The 24,906-nt window shown below is 42.1% G+C and overlaps 1 protein-coding gene across 2 annotated transcripts in view; it reads right to left on the reverse strand.

The window, feature by feature from the left end:
* Positions 1-6,225: 6,225 nt before the first annotated feature.
* Positions 6,226-24,906, reverse strand: part of LOC142396865 (rho GTPase-activating protein 20-like) — a 75,740-nt gene continuing 57,059 nt past the window's right edge. For both annotated transcript variants that reach the window (XM_075480043.1, XM_075480044.1), the window contains exons 9-15: positions 24,336-24,545; positions 19,322-19,512; positions 18,693-18,857; positions 16,979-17,088; positions 16,462-16,651; positions 11,122-11,233; positions 6,226-9,298 (exon numbers count right to left, since the gene is read on the reverse strand). In XM_075480043.1, coding sequence (XP_075336158.1) covers positions 7,695-9,298; positions 11,122-11,233; positions 16,462-16,651; positions 16,979-17,088; positions 18,693-18,857; positions 19,322-19,512; positions 24,336-24,545 — 2,582 coding nt within the window. In that variant the 3' untranslated portion in view covers positions 6,226-7,694. The remainder of the gene's footprint in view (positions 9,299-11,121; positions 11,234-16,461; positions 16,652-16,978; positions 17,089-18,692; positions 18,858-19,321; positions 19,513-24,335; positions 24,546-24,906) is intronic.

Genomic DNA, 24,906 nt, shown 5'->3' on the forward strand with positions numbered 1-24,906 from the left:
GCCTTGCACATTCACCCTTCATGCCACGCCAAGTTAAGTCTTTTGTTTTTCCATGATCATGTTTTGTTTTCATAGTTTGTTCTTGTCATCCGTCTCAGCCGCCTTCTGTTTTTGTGAAAATAAATCAAGCCTTGTTTTTTAAGTCGTTAAGTTCGTAAACCAACGAAACTTAACATCTAAAACCTGTATATAACTTTCAGCATCGATGGAGCTTTTTCAGATGTGCAAGTTGCCAGTTTCACACTTACTTATGCCCCCCCCCCATACCATCAGAGATGCAGACCTTTGAACCAACCAGCTGGATGGTCTCTCTCCTCTTTAGTCTGGAGTATGCTGGAGTATTCCATGAATTCCAAAAATAATTCAAATTTGGTTTTCCACTTTGCCTCAATCTATTTTAAAGGGACACTATGTAATAAATTAAGTCATTTATTAGCTCAAATCAACATAATCATTCATAAGTTAGTCCTCATTGGTGTAAAATGATCTCTGTCAAAAATCTCACTTATCCTCCTGAGTGAAGAATAACTTGTCTGTATCTACATAGAGCAGGTAAGCTCTATGGAGGCTGCCATGTCCTTCCGGTCTATGAAAAATGACGAAGTGCCGAGAGGGACATAAAGCACTTCGAATCGCGATTTCCCCACCAGGCCTACAAGCAGAAATGACGTCATTGTGACGTCATTTCCGCCAAATGGCTTATTACAGCCGCTAATGCTAAATAGATTTTATTCCTTGGCACATATGTCTTTGTGTTCATTAGCTTTCTTTTTGTAAGTGCATCATCTTCTTCTTTTTATTATTATTCCTATGCTCCCCCTGGATATCTTCTTTTTGGCGTTATGCTCACATTTGTAAACTGTTATTTTGTTGATTTACTAATAAAGTTTAAAAAAAAAAAAAATGCTAAATAGATTTTATCTCGTAAATTATCCCACTAATAATGCACTGATTGTTACCAAACTTCTGCCGTAGTACACATAGGCTCTTAACTCACAAAACGAGGCATTAGAAAGTTTGTAAGTTTACCGGGAGTTTATTTACCGCTGCTAATGCTCCTATTGCTAACGCAGGCTAATGCTAAGGCTGCGTCGACGTCACTTCCGGTAACTCCCGGAATAGGACTAATTGCATTGCTTGCACACCAAAGGAGATGTTATGTTATCTGACATGTTATCTGTCATCTGTATTTATAGTGTTGTTGTATGTGTGTTATATAATCCTTTGTACTGTGTGTCTTGATTTCTTTTTGTTTGTATGGACCTTGAGTCTGAAGCTATAGCTTCTTGAATCTTGACACATTCCGCTTGCCGTAGTTCAAGAAGTTGCAGCGCACATTTGAAAACGTGAGGCGCTAGAGAGCAAATTCATTCAACTTTGCAAAATAAAATTGCACCACTAGATGGGGGAAGAAATTACATAGTGTCCCTTTAAACGAGCCTTGGCTTCAGATTAGAGGACATCCTTTGTGGATCAAGTTCACACGTGGCTTCTTCTCTGCAGGATCGAGCTTTAACCTGCATCTGTGGAAGTTACGGTGAGCTGTGTCCACACACTATGATTTCTGGAAGTGTTCCTGAGCCCATGCAGACAGACTGAATGTCTGAGGGCCTTCATGGGCATCCAATATCAATTTTCAGCTGTGTCCCTGTAAACAGAGATGTCTTCAGATATTTGAGGATGTTATGTGCTGAAGATGATGGAATAATAGACTGAACTTGAAATATAGACACAGTTTTCTTCTGTGAGACTCTGCCTCTGTAAGGTACTCTTTTTATACCCAAATATCTTACTGACCTGTTGCCAATTAACCTAATTAGTTGCAACATGCTCCTCCAGCTGTTTATTTTTAGTAACACTTCCTTTTCCAGCCTTCTGTTGTCCCTGTCCTTCAGGTTGAGATGTACAAGTTCTGTTCAATGGGCACAAGTTTAAAGTTCCAGATGACTTGTTGCATATAATTCTGTTGGATGTTATCACGGTGCATACATACCATACAGGTAGTGTAGTAGGTACTTATTTTGTCGTCACCAAATTACCAAATTGTTTGAAAACAATACATCTTGAATATCGTGTTAAATGAAAAAGTCTTGAAAACAAATTGTTTTGAGTCACATATCATATGAAACAAGCTATTTTTTTACATTTGAAGAGGTTTTTAAGCTAATTTTTATACCAAAAGTCCTAAATATCACATCCTATTTCAAGAAATCTTGACAAGCCGATTTTCACTAGTTCGATTTGCAGAATATTTTGCTTATTTCAAGCAAAAACGTCTTGTATTTGTTGTTTTTCTTACTTATTTTTGGAGGGGCATTTTTTCCAGTGTAGCACATTAACACGTTATACACAAAAGAAAGTCCCCAGCTTGTTTTAACTAAGCAACCAGATAGGAGCCTTCCATTGGAAAAGTACTGATATGTTTCAACTGGCAACAAGTAATTTAACTCAAAGTGATGCAGGGAGCAGCTCTCGTCCCTTAAACACCAAAGACACAACCTGCGGCTGTGGAAAAGATGGAACTCTGTTTCGAATCATTTGTCTGCACCGAGCAAACAAATCAAAAGAAGATTTAAAGAAGAGATCGATGATGATTGTTTGAAGCAAAACTGGGCTGAGAACTGACAAACCAAGAGGTATGATGATGTTTAACTGTTATAAACGTAGTCAAAAGATATTTTTTGAAAGATTGTGATTGAAGATCAACTAAAAACTCACAGGAATGTTTATTAGTAAAAGCATGGACGAGCCCACGTGCACAATTTGAGGAGAACTCAAGGTATTGGGACTAAACAGTTGAATACAGTTTATCAGCGAGACTATCCTGAAAAACAAACAAAAGATTTGCTGTGGAGCATAAAGATTGGACTCATGTGATCTGAAGAGTCCATATTTACTTGGTTCCAGGATGACGGGTGCATCAGGGTAAGAAAAGCGTTCACCCATCAGGCCTTACTGTGCAAGCCTTTGGGGGCAGGCTGGCAGCATTATAATCGGGAGTTCTTTCAGTAGGTTCAGCAACATTATGTGCCCAAAGAAATTAGGTCAGCTGACAACCTGAATCCACAAAATGTCCAGGTTTTTCCTTCAATACACTTTTCTTCTTCCCTGATGGCACATGCACTCCCTAAGATGACAATGCCAGGATTCATCAAGCTGAAATTGTGAAAGAGAGGCTCAGGGAGCATGAAATATTTTTATAGATGGATCGGCCGCTGCCACAGAGTCCAGAATTTAAACCCACTGAGAATCTTTGGGATGTGCCGGAGAAGACTTTACACGGTGGGCCAACTCTTCCATCATAAACACACGATCTCAGTGATAAATTAATGCAACTTTGGTTGGAACTTAATGTCATTACTTGCTTAATTCCAACAAAAGTTCAAACAAAGAGTTTGTATGTCCTGCTCATGCATGCTTAGGTTCTGTCTGGATACTCCGCCTTCCTCCCACAGTCCAAAAACAGGCATATTAAGATAATTGGTGATTTTTAAATTGACCCGAAGCAGTGAGCGTGAGCGTGCATGGTTGTTTGTCTCTGTGTTGGCCCTGTGATGGACTGGCAAACTGTCCAGAATGTTCCCCACCTCTCGCCCAATGTCAGCTGCGATTGGCTCCAGCCTCTCTACGACCCTGAATTGGATAAAGAGGGAATGGAAAATGGATGGATGGAGTCAGGCCCTGTGATTCTTAAAGCAATTTCCACAAGGTCAGATCTGAATCATGGAATGTGAAATAAAAGATGGTCAGTGAAGCGAGTCTGATTAAATCAATCTATTGATGCAATTCTGAAAGGAAACTTTGGAATGAACCAAAAAAAGGGTTGCTAATAAGCATGGTGCCTTTCTGTGGTGTGAATGCAACCAGAGAAACGTACTGGTATATGTTGTCCTTTAGATAGCCCCCCGTTAGTCGGGACCCTCAGTGAGCCTCCAGATCTGCTCGATCCAAAACTGCCCTTTCCCATCAAACATCGGAAGATGTAGGATTCATTTCTGTAAGCCTGTAAGAAGCTATATAAGCTCTGTGGAGGATTTTCTATCTAATTGTTTTACATCTTTGGTTCAGAATCTCTTTACCCTGAAACGATGCCTCTCAGTTTAAAGCTTCGGATTTAAATTGTTCATCTATTCAGTACAGTTGAAGTAGCATCTTTTCTTAACCCTATAATGTTTTCCACTGATTTCAAGGAAAGGTACTTGGAATTGGACTGTACCACCTGACCCTGTGCAACTATAGTTGAGTGACACCTCACTGTGTTGGATGATTATGAACAGTATGCGTATGTCACGATTTGATTTCCAGGACAGAACTGCCTTTTCACTGTTCATTAATAAGACTCTAGGCTGGTCTGTTAAGCCTGGTCTTAGGAATTCAGGTGTTCATTTAGACTCGGCAATGTGTCTAGAGCAGCACTCTAAAGAACTGACCAGAAACTTATTCTTTCACCTAAGGAACATTGCCAAAGTAATGTCACTAGTCTCAAAAGCCTCGTTTCCACTATACAGTCCGGTACGGGTCGGGTCGCTTTGGGGTCAGCTTGCGTTCCCACTGTACAAAGGGGACCCTCAGGGGTGGGCGGAGTGCGTGCTGAAGCGTAAATAGCAAATAACAAATAACAACCATAATTTGGAACCACCTCCAAGCTTCTTCAGCTTAATGCGACACCGGCTCGCGGTCCGGTTGAAACCACTCTGTCATTTTTGCGACAATCAGCTGGAAAACTTTTTGGTTTGGCACAGCGCCATCGAGCTCCCGCTGCACAGCCTCCTCACCAACAACGGAGCCTGGAACCGGTCCCGTGTGCTCGGTACCCCAAGCAGAAGGGTTACGAAAATGGTAACGGGTACCATGGGACCAGTACGCTTTCTTGGTAATGGAAACACTGAAACAAGAGAACCGTTCTGAACCGACCCGTACATAGTGGAAACGCGGCTAATGGCTGAACTAGAGATGATCATCCAGGCTTTTATTTCCTTTCCATTAGCCTACTGTAACAGCCTTTTTATTTGTTTTAATAAGAAAGACCTGGATCGTCTCCAGACTGTACAGAATGCAGCTGCATGGCTTCTAACTCGTACTGAGATAAGAGCTCACATCAGCCCCATCAGTCCATTTTAGAATCAATTTTAAAATACTGGTCCTCACTTTTAGAGCCCTACGTAGTCAAGCCCCTGTATATATTTCTGATCTGATTTATCACCATACATCTGCATCTACATCGTACTCTGAGATCAGCAGGTCAGAGGTTGTTGGTTGGAACAATGGCCCCCAAACTCCTCCTATTTCACCAATACTTTAAGACCAATGAATGAATGAACGCGTACTATTGCACTGTTAGCTCAGAGCTGCCGTGTTGTTGTTATTGGGGGCTATCAGGGGGCTTATAGGAAGCTTTCTACGCACGCGTCTATTGGGATGATGTCATCAAAGCGCGCCGCTGCAGCACAGCTCATTCACTCCGTGCTCTGTGACAGTCGGCTAACTACACAAAGAATTTGCTGCTGCTAGTTTTGTGCAACATGGCAGGCTAATATCAGATTTTGACGACGTGGACGACAACTTTGAGTACGATGGACGTCCTTACCGGAGTGAATGAGCTCAAAGTATAAATTGGTCTTAAAGTATTGGTGAAATAAAGACAGATAATGCCTTATTTAGAGGCTGTATTGTCTCTGCCCTGTTCTCTCCTGTTATATGGATATACGCTGATCTCCAGTGATCTAAATATCTCCCGAAGGACGCCGACTTTCACCAAACTGTTATCGATGAATAGATGTACGTATTTTATGCCACAAATAAGGTTTTAAAAAAAAGAACTTCCCCTTTAAGAAGCAGCTGAAAACTTTTTTTATTTAAGCAAGCTTTTAGTTAGACGGTTGTGAACTTACCTGTCTCCACCTATGTTATTTATTTTCATCTTTTATGATTTTATAATTATTCATTTGTTTTATAGGTGGAGTTTTCTTATAATTATTTTTTTTCTATTTGATTGTAAAGCACTTGTAATTAAGGTGCTATATAATTAAAGTTGACTTACTTTTAAGATTTTTCCGAAAGTGTTTTATTTCAAACCAAAAGTCTTGTTTTCATTTATTTGACGGAATTATTGACCATCTTAATCTCTCCTTTCTGAATCCCTCCCTGTCGATATTTTCCAAAGAAAACTATTTCTTCATCCTCCGAAGAGAAACACTGGAACAAACTCAAATCTGATCGGCAAAGTAGTTTCACAAGAGAAGCATTTATTTGTTAAAAATCAACGATTTTCTTCCTGTGAACATTACACATTAGATGTACACAATATACAAATGGTGCGTTTTGTAGCAAATATACTTTCTATTAAGACAGCAGCAGCAGAATTGGCATGTACAAAAATACACATTAGATTTTTTTTCACATGACATACCAAGAAACAAGATGATATAATTTTATATATTTATATATATATATATATATCTGTATTATAAATATGCTGAACTATACAAGTTGAACACATTTCACGGTAGTGGAGATAATTACAATAATTAAAAAAAAAAAGAATAAAGTACTTTTTGAGACAACACTTAAGATGACAATGGCCTTATTCCAGTGGGTTATCTGGTGAGAAAGTTATGGAAATAACACTGATGAAAAGTCACAAAACGGTTCCTACATTGTGCCAATGATATATCAGTTACTGTACTACTTCTTACATTAATACACAGTGAAATAAGGTCATTAACTGAGTCACCTACAATAAACACTGCAGTCTCAGCAAAAAGGTCATATTATTGTGGACAAAACATACAACACTGGAGAGACTGATGGGCTTCTGACGAAGTTCTCCAACAGCTTTTCAACCTCGGTGGCACAGGCTTCCTCACATTTTCCTTAAGGACACATTATCAACAATCGCATCACATTTAACTACGTTTTTGTCTTTCTTTCACACGTAAACACAGCCTCCACATCCTTCTCCGTTCACAGAGATGCAGACCAGAGCTCCCAGAAACACCACCGTGAGCAGTGTGTATGGAAACTCAGCTTGGATGAATAAATACCAGCCCCACAGAGACACAGACAGACTTCAGACAGCCGAAACTAAACGTTCACGTAATTAACGCAAAGAAAAAAAAGGTACAAATGTTGTTACTGTGAAACTGTAGAAAGTGTTGAATGTGAACAGGTATGTACAACAATGGCATCACATCACAGGTGTTAATATGAGTATTACAACAAAGCGGCGTAGCTCAGTGTCTTACAGTTTTACAGCTATTTACAAGCCAGCTACACATTTTGTACCAGTTTTAGGAAAATGTACTGTTAGAAACATTTTACGAGCTTCTAAAAGGCTTCTTTGTCCTCTATCCTTTAATTTCTTGCAAATCCCCCCCAGGATTCTGTCATGTGCCGAAGAAGCAAGAATACATTCTGAGGGCAAATAATATTTTCTGAGAAACCCAATTGTGGATTCAAATGTTCAATTGAGCTTTTTTTGTTGGGAGTTCGGTATATTCATACCGGTTTATGCTGTGCCATAACAGGGAGCGCATCTGTACCTTTAAAATCTGAAGTACCACAACAGCAATAAGAACAAGAAAAGCATGTTTATGGCGGAATATAATCACAATGATGACGAAAGGTGTATACATATGAACATATCTGATGAAAATCAGTCTCCCATTTACAATTCGTCTGTACAAAGTTCTTATTTACACATATGACTCTTCTGCAAAGAAAAGCTGTTCGAAGTCCTCCAGTCGTGGGTCGCTGCACCGCCTGCTCTGCCACTCCTTCTTACTCTGAACAATAGCTCGCGCCACCTCCTGACTCCTGTGTGCATCCGCCTCACCCTGCGAGGAAAAGTAGTCCCTTACTGCACGGGTGGCGGAGGGCGAAAGGCAGAGGCTCACCTTGGAGTGGTTTGGCTCCACATCTGTCACTCTCAGTCTACGGTCCTGCAACTGAACCTTAGAGGCCCGCGGCCGGTCCAAGGTGAGGCTCACAGGGTGGTCAGAGTTCGCCAAGACCTTGGCAGGTTCGGATGCTCGGCGGGGAAGAGTCTTTCCCCCTTTGTGGCTGTCCATGCCCGGAGTTAGAGAGTGAGATTTTGGCCTCTGGATGACCAGAGTGGTGGCACTTTGTCCAAAGAAAACCCCCTTTGGGGGCTGCACGTAGTCCCCCCCCACCAGCAGCTTGGGGTTGTTGGGGGAGGCTGGGTTTGGGGGTTTGTGGGTGCAGGTGTGGTCGTGGAGCTGCCTCAGGTCTTTGATGGTCAGAGGCTTCTCTGTGCCTCGGTAGAAAGGAGAGTGGTTGCGCTGCAGCTGCTGCAGAGCCTGTTGGTAGGATGGAGGGCTGCAGGATCTCAGCTGGCAGCTTTGAGTCGTCACCACGGTTTCCTGAGCAGCGACAGAGTGGCCATTACTGGTTGGATGGGAATTTCCATTCACCACAGGCAAGTCCTCTGTGTGTCCACCTTCAGGTTGCCGTAGTGACAGACAGCGGTCCCTCTTAAGCCACGTGTTGGGGTGGAGGCCGTGTGGGTGGGAGGTGGTTAGGCTGGTCCGAGGGGGCTGGATGGATTGCTGCCAGTGAGGCAGGGCTTCCCTCTGAGGGGGGGAGTTTCTGGGCGAGTGGGGCAGAACTGCTCCGTTTGTAGCGTAGTCGGTGGAGTACTGTGAGAAGGCGGAGTCTAAGGAGCTGAGGGAGGAGCCGGTTGGTGAGGTCGCCGGTGATGACAGGCTGGAACAGCTGGCGTCCAGTCGTAGCGGAGGCGGAGGTGCGTGCTTCATCTTCCTCCGCCCACCGTTCTGGAGTTTGGCTCCTTTCTTCTCCTTCCCCTCCTCTTTCAGCTGCAGCCTGTTCAGGCCCTGCTCCATAAACACCTCGTCCTCTTCCTCCCCCTCCATGGCAGCGTCGTAGCTCGCCTTCCTCGCTGGTGGGTGGTGATTCTCAGCATGAACCGCCACAGTGTTTAAAGACGGCGTGCTCGACAAAGCTAAGGCGGGCTCCGAGCTCCTCCTCAGCCTCCTGGGACCCTGCGACGAGCTGTTGGCCTGGCGGCTGCGAGGCTGCCGCACTGCGGGGCTGAACCTCCGGGGTCGAGCCAGAGGGGGGAGCTGCAGGAGGTGGTCGGTGTCAGGGTCCGGATCGGGGTCACCGTCGCTCAGGGTGATGACAGAGTCACGGCTGCGGCTGTCGGGCTTGTCTTTGTCCCGGAGCAGCAGCTGCTCCTGGTAGGGAGACTCGGGATCGTCGTTCAGCTCGTTCTCGAGGCTGTCGTAGGATGAGTCGTTCATCTGGAAGGACGACACATCTGGGAACAAAGAGATGGAAGCGTTAGAAAAAGAAGGTGATTGGTGAAAATAGGAAAAAGTCAACAGAAAGACATGAGCCAGACAGAGCAGGAACCCATGGGATCATCAGATCTGTGTAGACCAATCAAACATTTCGGGATTGAGATTGTTTAGACCAGTGATACTCACTATTTTTTTCACAAGAGCCACATTGGCAGAGCAAAATCAAGGGAAGAGCCACTTTTAGGACAACATACTAAGTCCCCTTTTGCAAATACGCATTTCTGCATATAAAACATCGCAACACAACCAATACATTTTCTATTAAGACCATATTTGCCTTAATACTGGGATGAGCGGAAGCTGGCATGCATGTCCTTGACTTTCTTCATGTTGTATTTGTAGTTTTTTTAATTAAAAACCGATCCATTGGGGCGGTCGGTGGCATAGTGGGTTAAGCAGCCGCCCCATGTACAGAGGCTACAGTCCTCACTGCAGCTGGCCCCGGTTCGAGTTCCGCACCGGATGGCCCTGTGCTGCATGTCTTCCCCCTCTCTCTGCCCCCTGCTTCCTGTCTCTCTCCAACTGTCTATCCATTAAAGGCATAAAAAGCCCCCCAAAAAATTAAAAAAAAGCCCCAAAAAAAACAAAAAACTGATCCATTGCGCCTGCATCTCACGGTACACCCGACGTTTGCCTGCTCGTCCCCTCTCTGGCGTCTTAATGCTGATTTTCTTTTGTTTTTTATGCTGGTTTTTGCCATTTTTTTTTATTAAAAACCGATCCATTGTGCCTGCATCTTGCGCTGGCTAAAGGAGCTAGCGTGCGCTGCGGTCAAGTGTGAGGTGGTTTAAGCGGTCTGCGTTGCCAGGTTTAACAGAGCCCCCTTTAGGAAACACCATTAAGCCTTAATTAATACTTAATAAAAATACTTAATACTACAAAAACGCAAACTTAATAAAAATACTTAATACTGTGCAGAATTCGCTGTATGTTATTTGAAAAAATGTATTGTTATTGTTACCATATTGTTATAAGCTACTATGCGAGTGCGAGCCGCCAATTAAAGCTTGAGGAGCCTCATGTGGCCGCGAGCCGCGCAATGAGTATCTCTGCTTTAGATTCTTAGAAACTTCCCCCACAAAAGCTTAAAAAAAACTAAGAGCAGTTTGAGAGAAACCAAGAGTCTCGATCCCCCCTCCAGCTGAACGAACAAAGTCACAGTTCACTGCTGGAGATGTGGAGAACAGAGGACAAAGCGTCATCCTGCTGTGCGATCCCCGACCTCTGGCAGTTATTTACAGCACGAGGAGGAAAATTAATGCTGCGTATGAATGAGGAGATTCAGCGGTATTTTAATCAGCACCTGTGACCTGCACCGGGTCAATCTGCTGACCCCAATCAACAGGACTGAAAGAGCAAAGGCAAACTCAGTCAGACACAGAGAGCCAGTCAGTCTTAACCTGTGCAGCACACTGAGGCTTCATTAGTACCTTTCAGAAAAGAAACAGAGAGCCACGTCTTAGCTTCTTCTACAGCGAGCTGCAGCTTTATCCCTTCCATGTGAACAAATACAATGAGCTCAAAGCTCTGCAGGATTAAAATAAACAAGATAAAGATCAAGTCCACTAATCAGATCGAAGGATTAAAGTGTTTCTAAGCCATTCATGTCAACTAGCTTATGTAAACAAGCTGAATAACAAATTCTGACTGATTCACGACAAATAATCACAATGTGACGGATGCCATTTTAGTGGTTTGAATAAAAGAAGAGAAATCCATCTTTCCAACAGTTCTCTGATCTTCTTCCATGTGTTTTGTTCTCTTGAGTCTGAGCTCTTACCGGATCCATGGTCGCTGCTGCTGCTCTTCTGGCTGAAGGCTCTGAACAGCGAGGCCACGTCTCCCAGGACGTTGCTGCAGTTCTCTATGAGGAACCGAACCAGCTCACACACCTGCGGGGAGAAAAAACATCTGGATAAATCATCACATCTTTTTTTTGTCTTTAATTCTTCTGCAGCTGCTGATCCTTTTCTTTTTATCGTTTTACATTCAGATGAGGACTGTTACTGTTTATACAAAGTTCCAGTTGTTGAAACAGTTCCTCCAGGGAAGCAGCCAAAGTTCAGCAGAAATTTAGCCAACATGGAGTTTCCAAGTTTTAATGCGTCAGCACACAACAAACTCACAAACCGCCAGGTCAAACACATAAAAGCTATATGTTGAATGTCCACCGTGCCCGGAGGGATCGGGGCCTGACCTTTATGTTGATGCAGGAGCTTCTCAAACAACAGCAAGCAAAAAATCCCTGTAAAGACCAACATTTTTGGTTCCAAACATGCAGGATATAGTGGCTCAAATATCACTAAATCAACACTGCGTTGTTGTTAAATTTGATGATTTCAGTGGCAGGTAAAAATAGACCTGAAAACTCTCTCAATGTGCTGTAGTACACCCATTTATATCCTTTATAACCTTTCTGATATGGCAGATATAACAACAATAGAGGGTTGTTTTCATCATTCTGATTCTAGTCAAGGTATTAGATTTAAGAGTAATTATCTGGAAGCCTTTTCTATGAAAAATACTCCTATTTTGTCAATATTAATGCAAGTATTATATTCATGTTTTGGGCTTATTGTCCTGTGATGGACCGGCGACCTGTGCAGGATGTACCCCGCCTCTCGCCCAGTGACTGCTGGGATATTGGGTTTATTGTCATTGAATGTCTTTACCTTTCAGCTCCAGTTTGAAATCAAAACATTCACACCGTCTTGTTCACAATGAATAAAATTGATTGTGCACCGATAAGACTTTCTGGTGCTGGAGAAACCGACTGCTTTAATCTTCTAAACCATGACCCAAATACATTTGTAACAGTTGTTTCAAGCGACTGCATTTTTTTGGTGTCCCAGGTTATCTTGAGAAATATGTGTGCTGCACTGACGTCAACCCTCCGAGTCCAACAGGAGTATTTGTATTCCACAGCGACCGTAAAACATTCAACTCCTTCTTCTCCTGCAACTCTTTTAAATCTCTGCCCTGGAGATTTTATATGACATCATCTATTGGCTTAGATTACCGCTCGTTGAAACGCTCGCCCGAATGACCATCGCTGGAGGGGACAAGAAAAATCCAGTGTGGGAACTTTGGCTGCAGCTTCCTTTGTTTGCTGCGTAAAAGCTCATAAACATTTTCTGATTCCTCTCAGATTCAGCCTAAAAAACAGCTTTTAACAGCGTCTGTGCTTTTTGAAGAACTATCAGCTCGGTTTGAAAGTGTATGCAAACAAATCACACAGCTTGTCTGAAGGCACCAGCTTTTAAACTAAACAGACAAAATTTACTAAACACGGATTACGTCCTCCAACACAAACAGTCGGCAAACACCAGAGCCACTCAGAATGTTGGAGACTCCCCAACTGTGGAAAGTTTCCACTAAAATCTGCCGGTTTTGTTTATATACGAGTTGTTTTTCCCGCCGTCGCTGAGCCTCTGTGACAGACGCTGTTGTTTGTGAGCCAGATGTTGTCTGATTCTGTCTTTGTGGCGCACACTCAATCCTTCAGTGCGAACGAAACAACCTCTTAAAAAAAAAGAGTTTCCAGTAAAAACCCAGAAAAATCATTTGGATTTGTGTATGTTGAGGCAAATGTTTCTGGATGGGAAAGACCTTTTTTTTGTGTCCATTTGACCACATTTATCTGACAAATTATGGGGTAATGAGCTGTTTTTTTTCAGAGTTTCACAACTTAATGAGCTGCACAACAGCTTCGTTCAATCAGCGAGGAGCATTTTATCCAGGCTCCGTCTATTCTGTCTGAACATAACATCTTCCCAGACACCAAATTCGCTAATAATTGCTGCATGAAAGCCCACAGGCCACATATTACTTTAATTATGTGTAATTCACAGCTCTGCTTTCCATAACCTGCAGGGATAATTAGTTCATACAAACAGCGTGCAGATATGAACGTCTCATCTCTCTATGATCCCTCCTCATGTCTTCCAACATGGCCGACACCAGCAGTCTCACACCTGACCGCATCTTCTTTACTTAAACACACAAAGGCATCTCAGGGATTTTCTTCAGGGGGCGTGAAACTACTCCATCATCTTTACAAGACGTTAAAGGGTAGATAACTTCAGTGACTGTTGCTCCTCCGTGACATCTGTCTGCACAGCGACATTCCATCGTCTCATTCCTGAGCAACAGCACCATGTTTGTTTCAGCTGGCACTCGTTAAGTGCTTATCTATCAGTGAGTAATGGAAAACAGTCAGTAATTAATGGGATAAATAATCAAATCAATGTGTAATAAGTGAACTGAGGTGAAATGATCTCAAAAAGGAAACTTTCCTTTGAACATTCATTTCCAAAAAAGATAATAAAATGGTGGATTGTGAGTTATTATTACTGCCTGAACCCTCAGAAAGACTCTGAAGTGGTAATGTGGTGCTTTTTCCTGCATCTACACCACACAATTCAGTATCAAAAGTATGCAAATGAACATCTAAGCAGTCCTTATATCTAAAAAAAAAGGAAATGAGTCTGTGGACTAATGAAGCTCGAAGAAAAAATGGGTGCAGAAAAGACAGAAAAACACCTTCCCAAACTGTTTACATGGGTGGGTTCGTCACGCTTTGGACTCGAGTCTCAGCTAGAATCAGAGGGAACGTTTCCCTGGGAGATAGAAGCAAGGCCTGGACTGGGTAACATGAAAAGATGATGGCTTCTACATCGGGATAATGGCCTCAAAAACCCAGGATGGAAGTCAAGAGGCTGAAAGAAAATGTCTCAACTGCAGCAAAAAAGTGTTTGAAAGCTAGAGATCACACAAGGTGCTCACACTTTCAAACCATTTGCTTTCTTTTTTCAAAAGAGACGTAAGAAAAATATGTCATATCATGTTATGCCTTTAGGGAAATCTGCTCATCGTTTACCCAGTTAATTGTTCGCTGTAACAAAATGTCAATAATCTCTTTGCAATGCGATGCTCTCAGGTACACCAGCAGAAGATGTGTGTTATTCTTTTCTCCATCTCTGACCTGCCAATCTCTCTTTCATTTCACTTTGCTGCCCTCCTTCAGCTGCTTATCCAGCATTCCTCTCCGTCACTCAGAGAGGGCTGCTACGTGATACCAGGCACCGTTGGAAAGAGCCTGTGGGCATCCAGGAGACTTTCACCCTTCCATCCATCAACAGCCAATTCACCACTGTTTCTTTTTCTTAACCCGAGTAGGATGCTTTCTTAACCTTTTCAAAACATTCAAAAAACAGGAAATAGAACAAGCAAATGGTATTTATCATCCACAAAAACATTTGCCTGCTACTTGAATACACACTGAAACCGAGTATACAATACTAATGCAGGACAGGAAGCCCATAAACTATCAGTACGTGCGTGAATGTGCATTTCTTAGCACAACAAGCTGAGGAACACCTCTCTGCAGAGAGGTAAGCAAACATTTTAAGAATCCGTGTGATTTTAAAAGCACAAAAAGCTGAAGTAGCGTGCTGTAAAGGTTCGGTTCACAGCAAAACTACAGGAACTAAAGCTGCATTCACCTCAGAGGCTCTTACACAGCTATGTTCATACAAAAATATTTAAATTATATGGTGCGCGAAAAGGAGAAAAGCACATTCATGCAAAACACAACCTTCTGAAACTCAGCTGTCTCCAGAGAAGGTTGGAAAGCAGCCTTTACACAGCCAGGGGCTCTGAGCGCAAGGTGGAAGTGTCCAAATCTCACTTTATTTGGTAAGAGTTTTTCTACCCCCCCCCCCCCCATAGAAAAAGACAGGCTGTCCTCAGAGAAGACACACAAACACACCGGATCCAAACAGGAACATTTTAATCAGAGGACTATTTGTGAAACGGATCTTTTGGTATTTGTGGGTGTTGAGGAATTTCGTGCTGACATGCGTGCGGACAGAAAGAAAGAGGTGTTTAGTGACACAATAGTCCAGGCAGAAACCCGCTCGTAGCGTCGGGATTCAAAAGGAAATTCTTTGCATGTTTTCTCAATGAACCTCAGCGGCTTCAACGTACACGCATTTGGAAGGAGAAGCAAAAGCAGCCACCCACAGAGACAGTGTGCAACACAAAAAACAACTTTCCAGCGTGTGCTGGAGTTTTAGGGACTCAAAACAGTCAAGATAGTCTGAAAAGACAATGGAGTAAAACTATTTGGATGGTCACGCACCAGCACAAGTAGATGGAAGATGGACGCCCTGCTGGAAGTCTTTTACTGTTTAAAGGGAGTTGTTCTTCTCCACCGAGTCCATGCTCAGGACTGGGGATTGAATCCGCACTGGAAAATTTCTAAATCTTACCAAGTATATTTGTATCATTGAGTATCTCATTACACTTGATATAAGACGCAACTGCCTAACAAGTACCATTTCAGCCAGATATAGGGACTTGTTTTAATACAATACATCTTGAATATCTTGTTAAGTGAAAAAGTCTTGAAAACAAATTGTTTTGAGTCATATTTCACAGCTTTTTTTTTTCATTTGAAGAGGTTTTTAAGCAAAGTGAATTGAAATTTGGGAGACTAATATTCTAATTAATTCTCTTAGTTGTAAAGCAGAAACAGATTTCTTTATATAAGAATCAATCAAAGTTTCCTGTCAAGTCTTTCTCAAACTAAACCCAATCCAAGGATGTTGTGATGGTAATTTATGAGCGATTTTAAGGGATGAGATGCAAATGTGACTCTGTGCGTGTGTGTTAGAGCGAGCGTTAGACAAGTGTGTTAGTGGGTCAGCCCTCACCTCCACAGGGAAACCAGATTAAGTGTGCACGTGAACATAAACTGAAGTATGTTTATAAATGTGTTGTCAGTCAAACGCAGTCCATCTGTCTGCTCATGTGGATTTGGTGCAACACGGTAGCACGCACACACGCTCGTGCTGAAGCGCTTTGCTTATTCCACTGAAATGTTAAATTCCTCAGAGTTTGCACACTGTCTGAGAAAGTCTCCGCACACACAAACACACACTCCATCATCACGCAGACTTAGTCACACCAGCAGCACCTCCGAGCATTCAGAGAGACACTTAGGATACTTATAAACACGTCCAACGCACACGGACGTATCGGACAAGCGTATATCCCAAATGTTTCTTTTCAAGTAGCTTCATCCGCCAAAAACACAGTAACGCATGTTCCTTCTCACCTTTTTTGTGGCCTCCCCCTCCATCTCAGGGCTGCTTGGGGCTGGAGGCCAAAGCATGCTGGGAGCGATACAGACAGACAGGTTGAAGGTGTTCATCTGGTTGTCGTGGGCGTTGCCTTGGATACAGTGCAGCACGGCGATGACGTGTCGCAGCAGAAGCAGGTTCTCGCTGGGCAGGAGGTTCAGCAACCTGCAGCAGACACGAATAACGTCAGTCAGGGGGAAGAGAGGATGGCAGTGAACATTAAACACGCCATAAATGACTGAACCTGCGTCCTGTAATGTGTGTGTGTTGGTGTCGCTTTAATGTTGCTTCTCTTTCCTTCAGTAACGGGAATATAGTTTGCTGCCTCTAGGACAAAACTCTTCGTGACTTTCACGTGTAACAAGCGTCCGTATCACTTGATGTGTTTGTGTGTTTGCTCGTCACATGGTTAAGCTTTAAAACTGTAAGCCGAGAGGAAGGGTTTACTGTCTTAAATCTAATGTGAATTAATTTGAGATTTAGAGCTCCTACCTCTGCACAGCTGGTATCCTCTCCTCCCCTGCGTCCCCCTCCATCACATCCATCCACTGGTCAAACAGGTCCACACACAATATGCTGCCTGGGATATTTCGCAGGAAGTCCTGTGTGCAAACATGTGATTAACCGATTGAGGTCGAGGTTAAACACGTTCAGCATTGAACAGTTACTGACTACATATAACATGTGCAAAGAGTACAACATCCTTGGATTCATTCAGTAAAAATTCAGATATAGGAAAACGTCAGAAAAACCCAGAAATACAGTAAAAATGAATGTTTTTTATCACTGGATCAAAGGGCAATTTCAGAAAACTCAAACCCAAAACCTTTTAAAATTCTGCTTAGATTTAAAAAGACAGAAATGAATCCAAATGTGAGACGCATTTTAGCTGCTATAGCACAAGCTGACCTCCTTCGGTAAAATGTCCTGAGTTGTGCTTTCATGGGAACGTTTTATCAAGTTTTTAGCTTTCTCTGTTTAACCTTGTATTCTCGTTATGTGGCTCCGAGTCACGCTGTTAGACTATAAATAGCTCATTTCTGAATAACTTCTGGTTCATGCACCATTTTGGTCTAATTTTCCTTCATTTGTCTTTAATAGATATCATATCGAAGATTTAATCATTGCAACAGAAATTACATCTGGAGGAATTGATAAAAAATAGTTCAGAGAGTTGGGTATCACACTGCAACCACTGATTTTATCTGATTTTATCTATTGTTCTTATTTCTTTCTTTTTTCTTTAAAATTTAAATCAGGCTTTTTATTTCTACTGTTTTAATGTCTTTGTAAGGCACTTTGAATCACCTTCACTGGAAAAAATGCCCCTCCAAAAATAAGTAAGAAAAGCAACAAATACAAGACTTTTTTGCTTGAAATAAGCAAAAAATCTGCCAATGGAACTGGTGAAAATCGGCTTGTCAAGATTTCTTGAAATAAGATGTGATATTTGGGACTTTTGAGATAAAAGTGATCTTGAAATTAGCTTAAAAACCTCTTCAAATGTCAAAAAAAGCTTGTTTCATATGAAATCCGACTCAAAACAATTTGTTTTCAAGACTTTTCCAGATGTATTGTCTTCAAACAAGTCCCTACATCTGGCTGAAATAGCACTTGTTAGGCAGTTGTGTCTTATATTAAGTGTAATGAGATATTTTGACTAGAAATGAGACAAATATACTTGGTAAGACTTTGATTTTTTCCACTGTTGTTGTTGTTGAATTGTGCTGTACAAATAAACTTGCCTTGCCTTGCAACAAAGGTAAGAAGAGAAGCAGAAATAAGAGCAAAGAAGGATAAATACATGGAATTCTAAATTACAAAAAACAGCATCATATTGCATAAAACTATCCTTTTAAACATGTTTTTTTTGTGGGGAAATAAAAGTTAAAGTTCTATTGCAAAATTCATCCATTCATTTCCTGGTCGTGTGTCTGCTTCAGGTGAGCCACATCAGACAAAAAAAGGCCAGATGATTCATCTCTGTAAAAGAAAACACCTGAGCTGCTTTCTCTGTTTTCCCTGGATGCTGAACAATGCTGCACCTTGTGAGTGCGACTGGCCGCCTGCCTGACTCTCCTGAGACAGATTATCCTGTCTGGACTCGGGGCGACTTTGGACACACATCAGTCGCGTTTGCTTTCTGTTGTCCGGTTTCAAACAGGTGAGACGGAGGGAGATGTGAGTTTGTGGTTGAGGGTGTTACCTTGAGGACGGCGGCGATGACAAACACGGACTGGTGTGTGATCTCTGGGTCCTCGGCCCCGCTGTCCAGTCTGTCTCGGAGCTCCCGACAGGCTTTTGCACCAGCTGACCGCCTGAAGACGCCTCTGGTGTACGGCCCCTCCAGGTACAGAAACACCAACATGTCCTTCAGGAGAAAGAGGTAACAGCAGTTGGTGAATGTCATTAGCTAACACACACTGGAAAAAAATCAAAGTCTTACCAAGTATATTTGTCTCATTTCCAGCCAAAATATCTCATTACTTAATATAAGACACAACAAGTACTATTTCAGCCAGATATAGGGACTTGTTTGAAGACAATACATCTGGAATATCTTGTTAAATGAAAAAGTCTTGAAAACAAATTGTTTTGAGACGGATTTCATATGAAACAAGCTTTTTTTGACATTTGAAGAGGTTTTTAAGCTAATTTCAAGATCACTTTTATCTCAAATGTCCCAAATATCACATTTTATTTCAGGAAATCTTGACAAGCCGATTTTCACTAGTTCCATTGGCAGATTTATTTGCTTATTTCAAGCAAAAACTTCTTGTATTTGTTGTTTTTTTTAACCTATTTTTGGAGGGGCATTTTTTCCAGTGTGCTCACCATGACAGGCTTTGGGAGGCTGTGATCTGAAGAGCAGACAGAGCTCAGGGGTCTCCCGAACAGCCGCCCCTGAGAGGGCGAGTGCAACGTTGGGGATAGAGGCAGACCGTCCAGCTGCGTGTTGGAACCTCTCCAGAAAGGCCAGTTGATCAATGACCTCTTCCTCTTAAAAGGCTTCTGCTGACCAGGCTCTGTGGGGGCAAAAAAAGAGGAAGAAGTGAGCTGTGATGTTAAATTGACCAAATGGCACTCAGTAACAGGTTCTCCAAAACGGCAGCCTCAGAAATAGTTATTTTTTAACGTTCTTTGTGTCAGAACTTCTAACAAAATAGGCTGTGACTTGATTAAGGAGTTCCACAGTCCTGTGGTTTATGAGTCCCCCCTTCTCAGTATGTTTTACAGGTTTCGGTGCATGGAAAAGATCCTACTTTTTAAAGCAAAAGGCAGTTATTCTCCCTCACAGTAAACACAGACCCCGAGCTTCCTGAAACACCTAATTCATAGTCCACATTTTCCTTCATGACGTCACCGTGAAGCTCGTTTGCAGAACACCTGCCTTGAACGAGCAGATTTTTTTTTAGCAAAGTGGGCCTTTTTCAGGGGGAAACAAGATCCAAACTGAAGCAACGTACAGTATTCAGACATTAAAGCATTCCTGCATACTGCGTGTGCACTCAAGGGACTTTTAATAAGAATATGCAGCACACATTTTCTACTTTATCAAATGTCTTGGGTTCCAGTACAGAGTCTTGGTTATTAAATTATTAACTGATGGACCGATCATTGAGGTAATTTATCCCCCAAAAAAGTTGGATTTCAAACAATTCCCCAAAAAGTTCAGGCGAGATCAGGTTAAACTTTAAACTTGGCGGGCGCTGTGATTGGCTGTATAGCATCTGTCTCATTGTGACCCTGTGCATGTGCATTTTTGTGTGTATGCATGACAATAAATCTGATCTTAATCTTAAACTTCTCACAATATACTGCAGCCATCAAACTTAAGATGAGCGGATATTCCTCATGAAATAGTCTCACTTTCAACATTTGATTTGTTTTTCTATGTTCCACTGTGAATAAAATGTTACTTTAAGAGAATTTCTTTTGCCATTTTATACGGCATCCAAACTTTACTTTGGTCTTTGGGAATTACCAATGGGTTCAAATAACTAATCACTTATTGATATTAGATGGACTGATAACTGAAACAAAACTGCCCTTTAATTACTGTTGCATTAATACCTTCAGAAACAAACAGCCAGAAACTGTAAACCTCCAATAAATCTTTAAACGGGCTATTGTAGTCGAACACAATCGTAGCAACTCTGACTTGCCAGCAATCTTGAAATAATAACATTAATGTTATCAAGTGGTTGTGATTTGTATCCAAGGGTGGAACTCTCCGAACAAACAAAAGATTCTTTTAGAGGGTGGAAGATCCTGCGGCCAAATAAGGGCCCCACAAATGCACGGCATACCTCAGTTAGAGTTCATTATTTAACAGACTGCTGTGGCGTCATGCCTAAATACACTCTGGAGCAGAGTTCAGCAGTAACAGAGTTACAGCCCCACGCTGGCTCTTCTCAACAGGCCTCGCCGTCATTGACTAAAAATGACCTTGCTGTAAATCAGGTGTTACACCAGCACAGTTCTGTGGGGGGGGCACAGATTTAGGAAGCTCATCCACCGGGTGGGCAGCATCTATCATCTCATGCTAATCGTTTACAAGAGTGTTACGCAACAGGTGCAAGATGTGGTCGTCTCACTCAGAGGCAATAAAACTAAACGCCTGGTAAGACTACATGAGAGGACTACAACCGAGAGCTCATAAAAGCAGTGTTGTCATCTTTACGACTTTATTCTTTAAGCTGGGATGCAGGACTTTTTACGTAAAACTGAGCATCCCCATAGTTTCTGTTAGCTCATTAGTTGTCACCTGTTTGTTATTGTCCCAGTTCCCTATTTAGTTTCCAGGCTCCAGGCTTTTTGTCAAATCCTTTCCTTGATTTTCACCCCTTCATGCCACATCAAGTTCAGCCTTTAACCCATTTAGGCCTAAGACACCTGGAAAAGAATGCCTGTACCTATTGGCGATTTCAGAAAGACCCCCAAAAACCTGAAGTTTTTCTGGAAATTCAGAAATTGTGTCAACGCCTACTAAATGATTGATTTCTCAGCCTCTGTAGCAGATAGAAACAAAATTCAAAAAGTATTTGAGAGCTTACACCTGTGGCTTTCTTTGGAAATTTAGTTTATTTACATACACCTTCATGAAAATAGAAAATGTAAAAAGTAAAGTGCAGGAACAGCACTATTTTCAATTAGAAAACAGTAATAAAATAAAATTAAATTTAATTTTATATTTAAATTATTTATTTATCTATTTATTTTATCGCCAGTAATCTCTTCGTACTGGCAGCACAAGGGGCCCATACACATTCCAATAAACGTTTTCATCTCCGGCACAGTTACGTGGGACCACCTTGCCATCTTTGCTCGAGCTGGAGTCTGAAGTACCTGGTCACTGTATCTATTCGTCTCGGAAACGAGATGTGCCCAAAGCTCCTCAGTAAAAATATGATTAAATGCCTGCAACGGTGTGGAATCTCCAGGTAAATCGACTTTCACCCCTGGTGTGCGGTTGGAATCTCTCCGTCCACTCACATTCAAACCCTTCAAAATCATCCTCGTCGTTATCGTCATCTTCAAACATATGTGCTAGCTATAAATCTCCATCAAGTGGGTCAGCGTGTTCTTCAGCATCATCAAAGCCGAGAAACTCCTCACAATCGCTCCCGTCTGAAATGTCTTCCCACTGAAAGTCCTCCATGCTTGGTTCGATGAAACTTAACTTTTTTTTTTTCCCCTCGATGTAACTTAACTTTAAAACAATGACACGAGGAACATGACGACACTCTCACGTGTCTATTATAATGCATTTAATTGGCGCAGAGGTCAATAATTGATGCAAAACAACCTTATACATGAAAAAAGACGTGTACGCTTTCCCGGCCTTAAAGGTAGAATAACGCAACAATAACTCAATTATATTCATGTATTTATTCCACAGTTTAGTCCAGTTATCCTTTTGTTTAACTTTGTTTCTTGTGAATAAAACCCAGTTTCTTGTCTTACACCTCTGAGTCTGCATCCGTGTCCTACCAACCTACCCAGTCCTGACACTGTTAAATTCACACAATGCTTCATGAAGGATTTTTAGTCCGACCGAGCTGAATCTCAGCTTTTCTATAGCAATGGGATCATCTTGAATCTACCGCCATTCAGACTTTATCCAAATCTCAGAGAACAGGTCACTGTAGTTTAATTTTCCCCGACATCAGTTAGCTTTTAACTGGATTGTCTGAGAGTTAAGGCCAGAAAGAAGGAGCTTCTGTGTGGCTACCACCCAGTAAATGCGCACATTCTTTAGTTTTCAGGGGCTGGGGCGAGCAATTAGTCCTCTAAGGCTGCAAGGCTGGTATGGAGCAATTGCGTAAGACACTGTTATGCTTGAAGCGGAGGAATCTGAGGCGAAGCCTGTGGTTGGCAAACTGGAGCCTCCTTGACTGGAAAACACACTCTTTTTTCTCCACAACTTGTTTTCCTCTAAAACCCTATATGTCATCCTTTTTCCACCCTGGTCTCTGGATCCGTGTCCTCGCTCCTGTCCACCGTCATGTTGTTTTTCCTCCACTCCACCCCCATCCCCCCCAAGCTCTTCAATTCTCCGTCCCTCTGGGGTTTTGAGGACCCCCTTTTTGAGTGTCTCCCTCTGCACATTCCTCTTTCTCTATCAGCCAAGGTCGGTTGTTTCTTTTTCCTTCACCTCCGCTGGCCTTCGGACTTACTCAATAGCTGTGTCATCTCTTTTCACTTTCCGTCTTCCTACTCTCACACTCCTCTGTCCCTGCTGGGGTTTCTTCCTCTTTGTTTTTCTTATTTTCATACACGGTCCGTCCCACCCCTGCTGTAACCCCTCTTCCGCTAAAATCTCCTTTCCCACTGTTGTCCCTTTCTGCTCATCCACCTGTTGACTCTTCCGTGGGACTAACAACGGGAGTATAAGCCTAAGGCTGTCAGGAGTGAGCACAAACAGTGTCACAGCTTTTGCCTAAGTGGAACAAATTCTGGGAAGTACTTTCTGTTCTGCATTAATACTTCTGTAGCCTCATATTTCTTTGTGCGGTTTTACAGAGAATCAGATTTATGTATGAATTCTGGACAACGAGCGACTGTGTAGTTAGGAACCTCAGCTGTCATGTTGATGAAAAACACCATGAGCATAATTCACAGCTTATATTTCACCAGCCTTTCTCACTATATAAGGTCCAGTGGTAATATGCCTGTCATCTTATTGGGGTTTTAACCAAAAAGTACTTCACTTTTAGAGCTCAGTTTAGTTTTTATGTTAAAAGTTTGCTTTTGGGATGCTCTTTGAGGCTGCAGTGTCCCCCCATAAAAAATGTTTATATTAAAAGAAAAATGGAAACCAGGAGAAATAATAAAGGATTAAATTATACACTGGAAAAATTCTAAATCTTACCAAGTATATTTTTCTCATTGAGTATCTCATTACACTTAATATAAGTGTAATGCCTAACAACACAACTGCCTAACAAGTACCATTTCAGCAAGATATAGGGACTTGTTTTAATATAATACATCTGGAATATCTTGTTAAGTGAAAAAGTCTTGAAAACATGTTGTTTTGAGTCATATTTCACATGAAACAAGCTTTTTTTTTCAATTGAAGAGGTTTTTAAGCTAATTTCAAGATCACTTTTAACTCAAAAGTCCTAAATATCACATCTTATTTCAAGAAATCTTGACAAGCCGATTTTCACTAGTTCCATTGGCAGATTTTTTGCTTATTTCAAGTAAAAAACGTCTTGTATTTGTTGTTTTTTTTACTTATTTTTGGAGGGGCATTTTTTCCAATGTAATGCCTTTATTTATTAACACTGCTGAACTGCTTCCTATAGCTTCTCACATCCTTTAACCATGAAATGAGCCTTACCTAAAAGCTGTGGCGGTCCGAGGAGAACCTTGTTGGGTCTGAGGATGAACTGGCATTGGGTGTCCGGAGGGAGACACTGGTCCAGCAGCAGAACTCCCGGGCAGTCTGTGGGACTCAAAAGGTCCTTCCCTACTCCTCCTCCCTGTCCACCAGGACTGCTCCCGCCGTCCCGAATGTGGCTCATCTTAATGCTGAAGGGAAACTCGTGGCCTGCATGAAAGGTCAGAGTCCAGAGGTCAGAGGGTGAGGGTCTGGTATGTGCAGCGTGTGCATCAGACATGGAGCCAAAGCAAAAATGTGATAGAAATTAGGGCAGAGCTGGCACTGAGCAGCAATAAATCAGACATATTGAGTAGGGATGTTAGGAATTCAGCGTGAACTAAAAGAACAAAAGATTATGGTTGAAGAATGTCACGGAAATACCAATGTGACTCAAAATCATCTGCAGTGAAACACTCCCAGATGTGGAGCTTTTTGAGAAGAGACGCCCTGCTGTGGGCTTCCTTTGCATTAGCTCTGACACAAAGAGGATTTTCATTCAATCTAAAGTGTGTCACCTTGCATCAGTAAC

This window comes from Odontesthes bonariensis, chromosome 12 (assembly GCF_027942865.1).
Source record: "Odontesthes bonariensis isolate fOdoBon6 chromosome 12, fOdoBon6.hap1, whole genome shotgun sequence".
NCBI classification, from domain to species: domain Eukaryota; kingdom Metazoa; phylum Chordata; class Actinopteri; order Atheriniformes; family Atherinopsidae; genus Odontesthes; species Odontesthes bonariensis.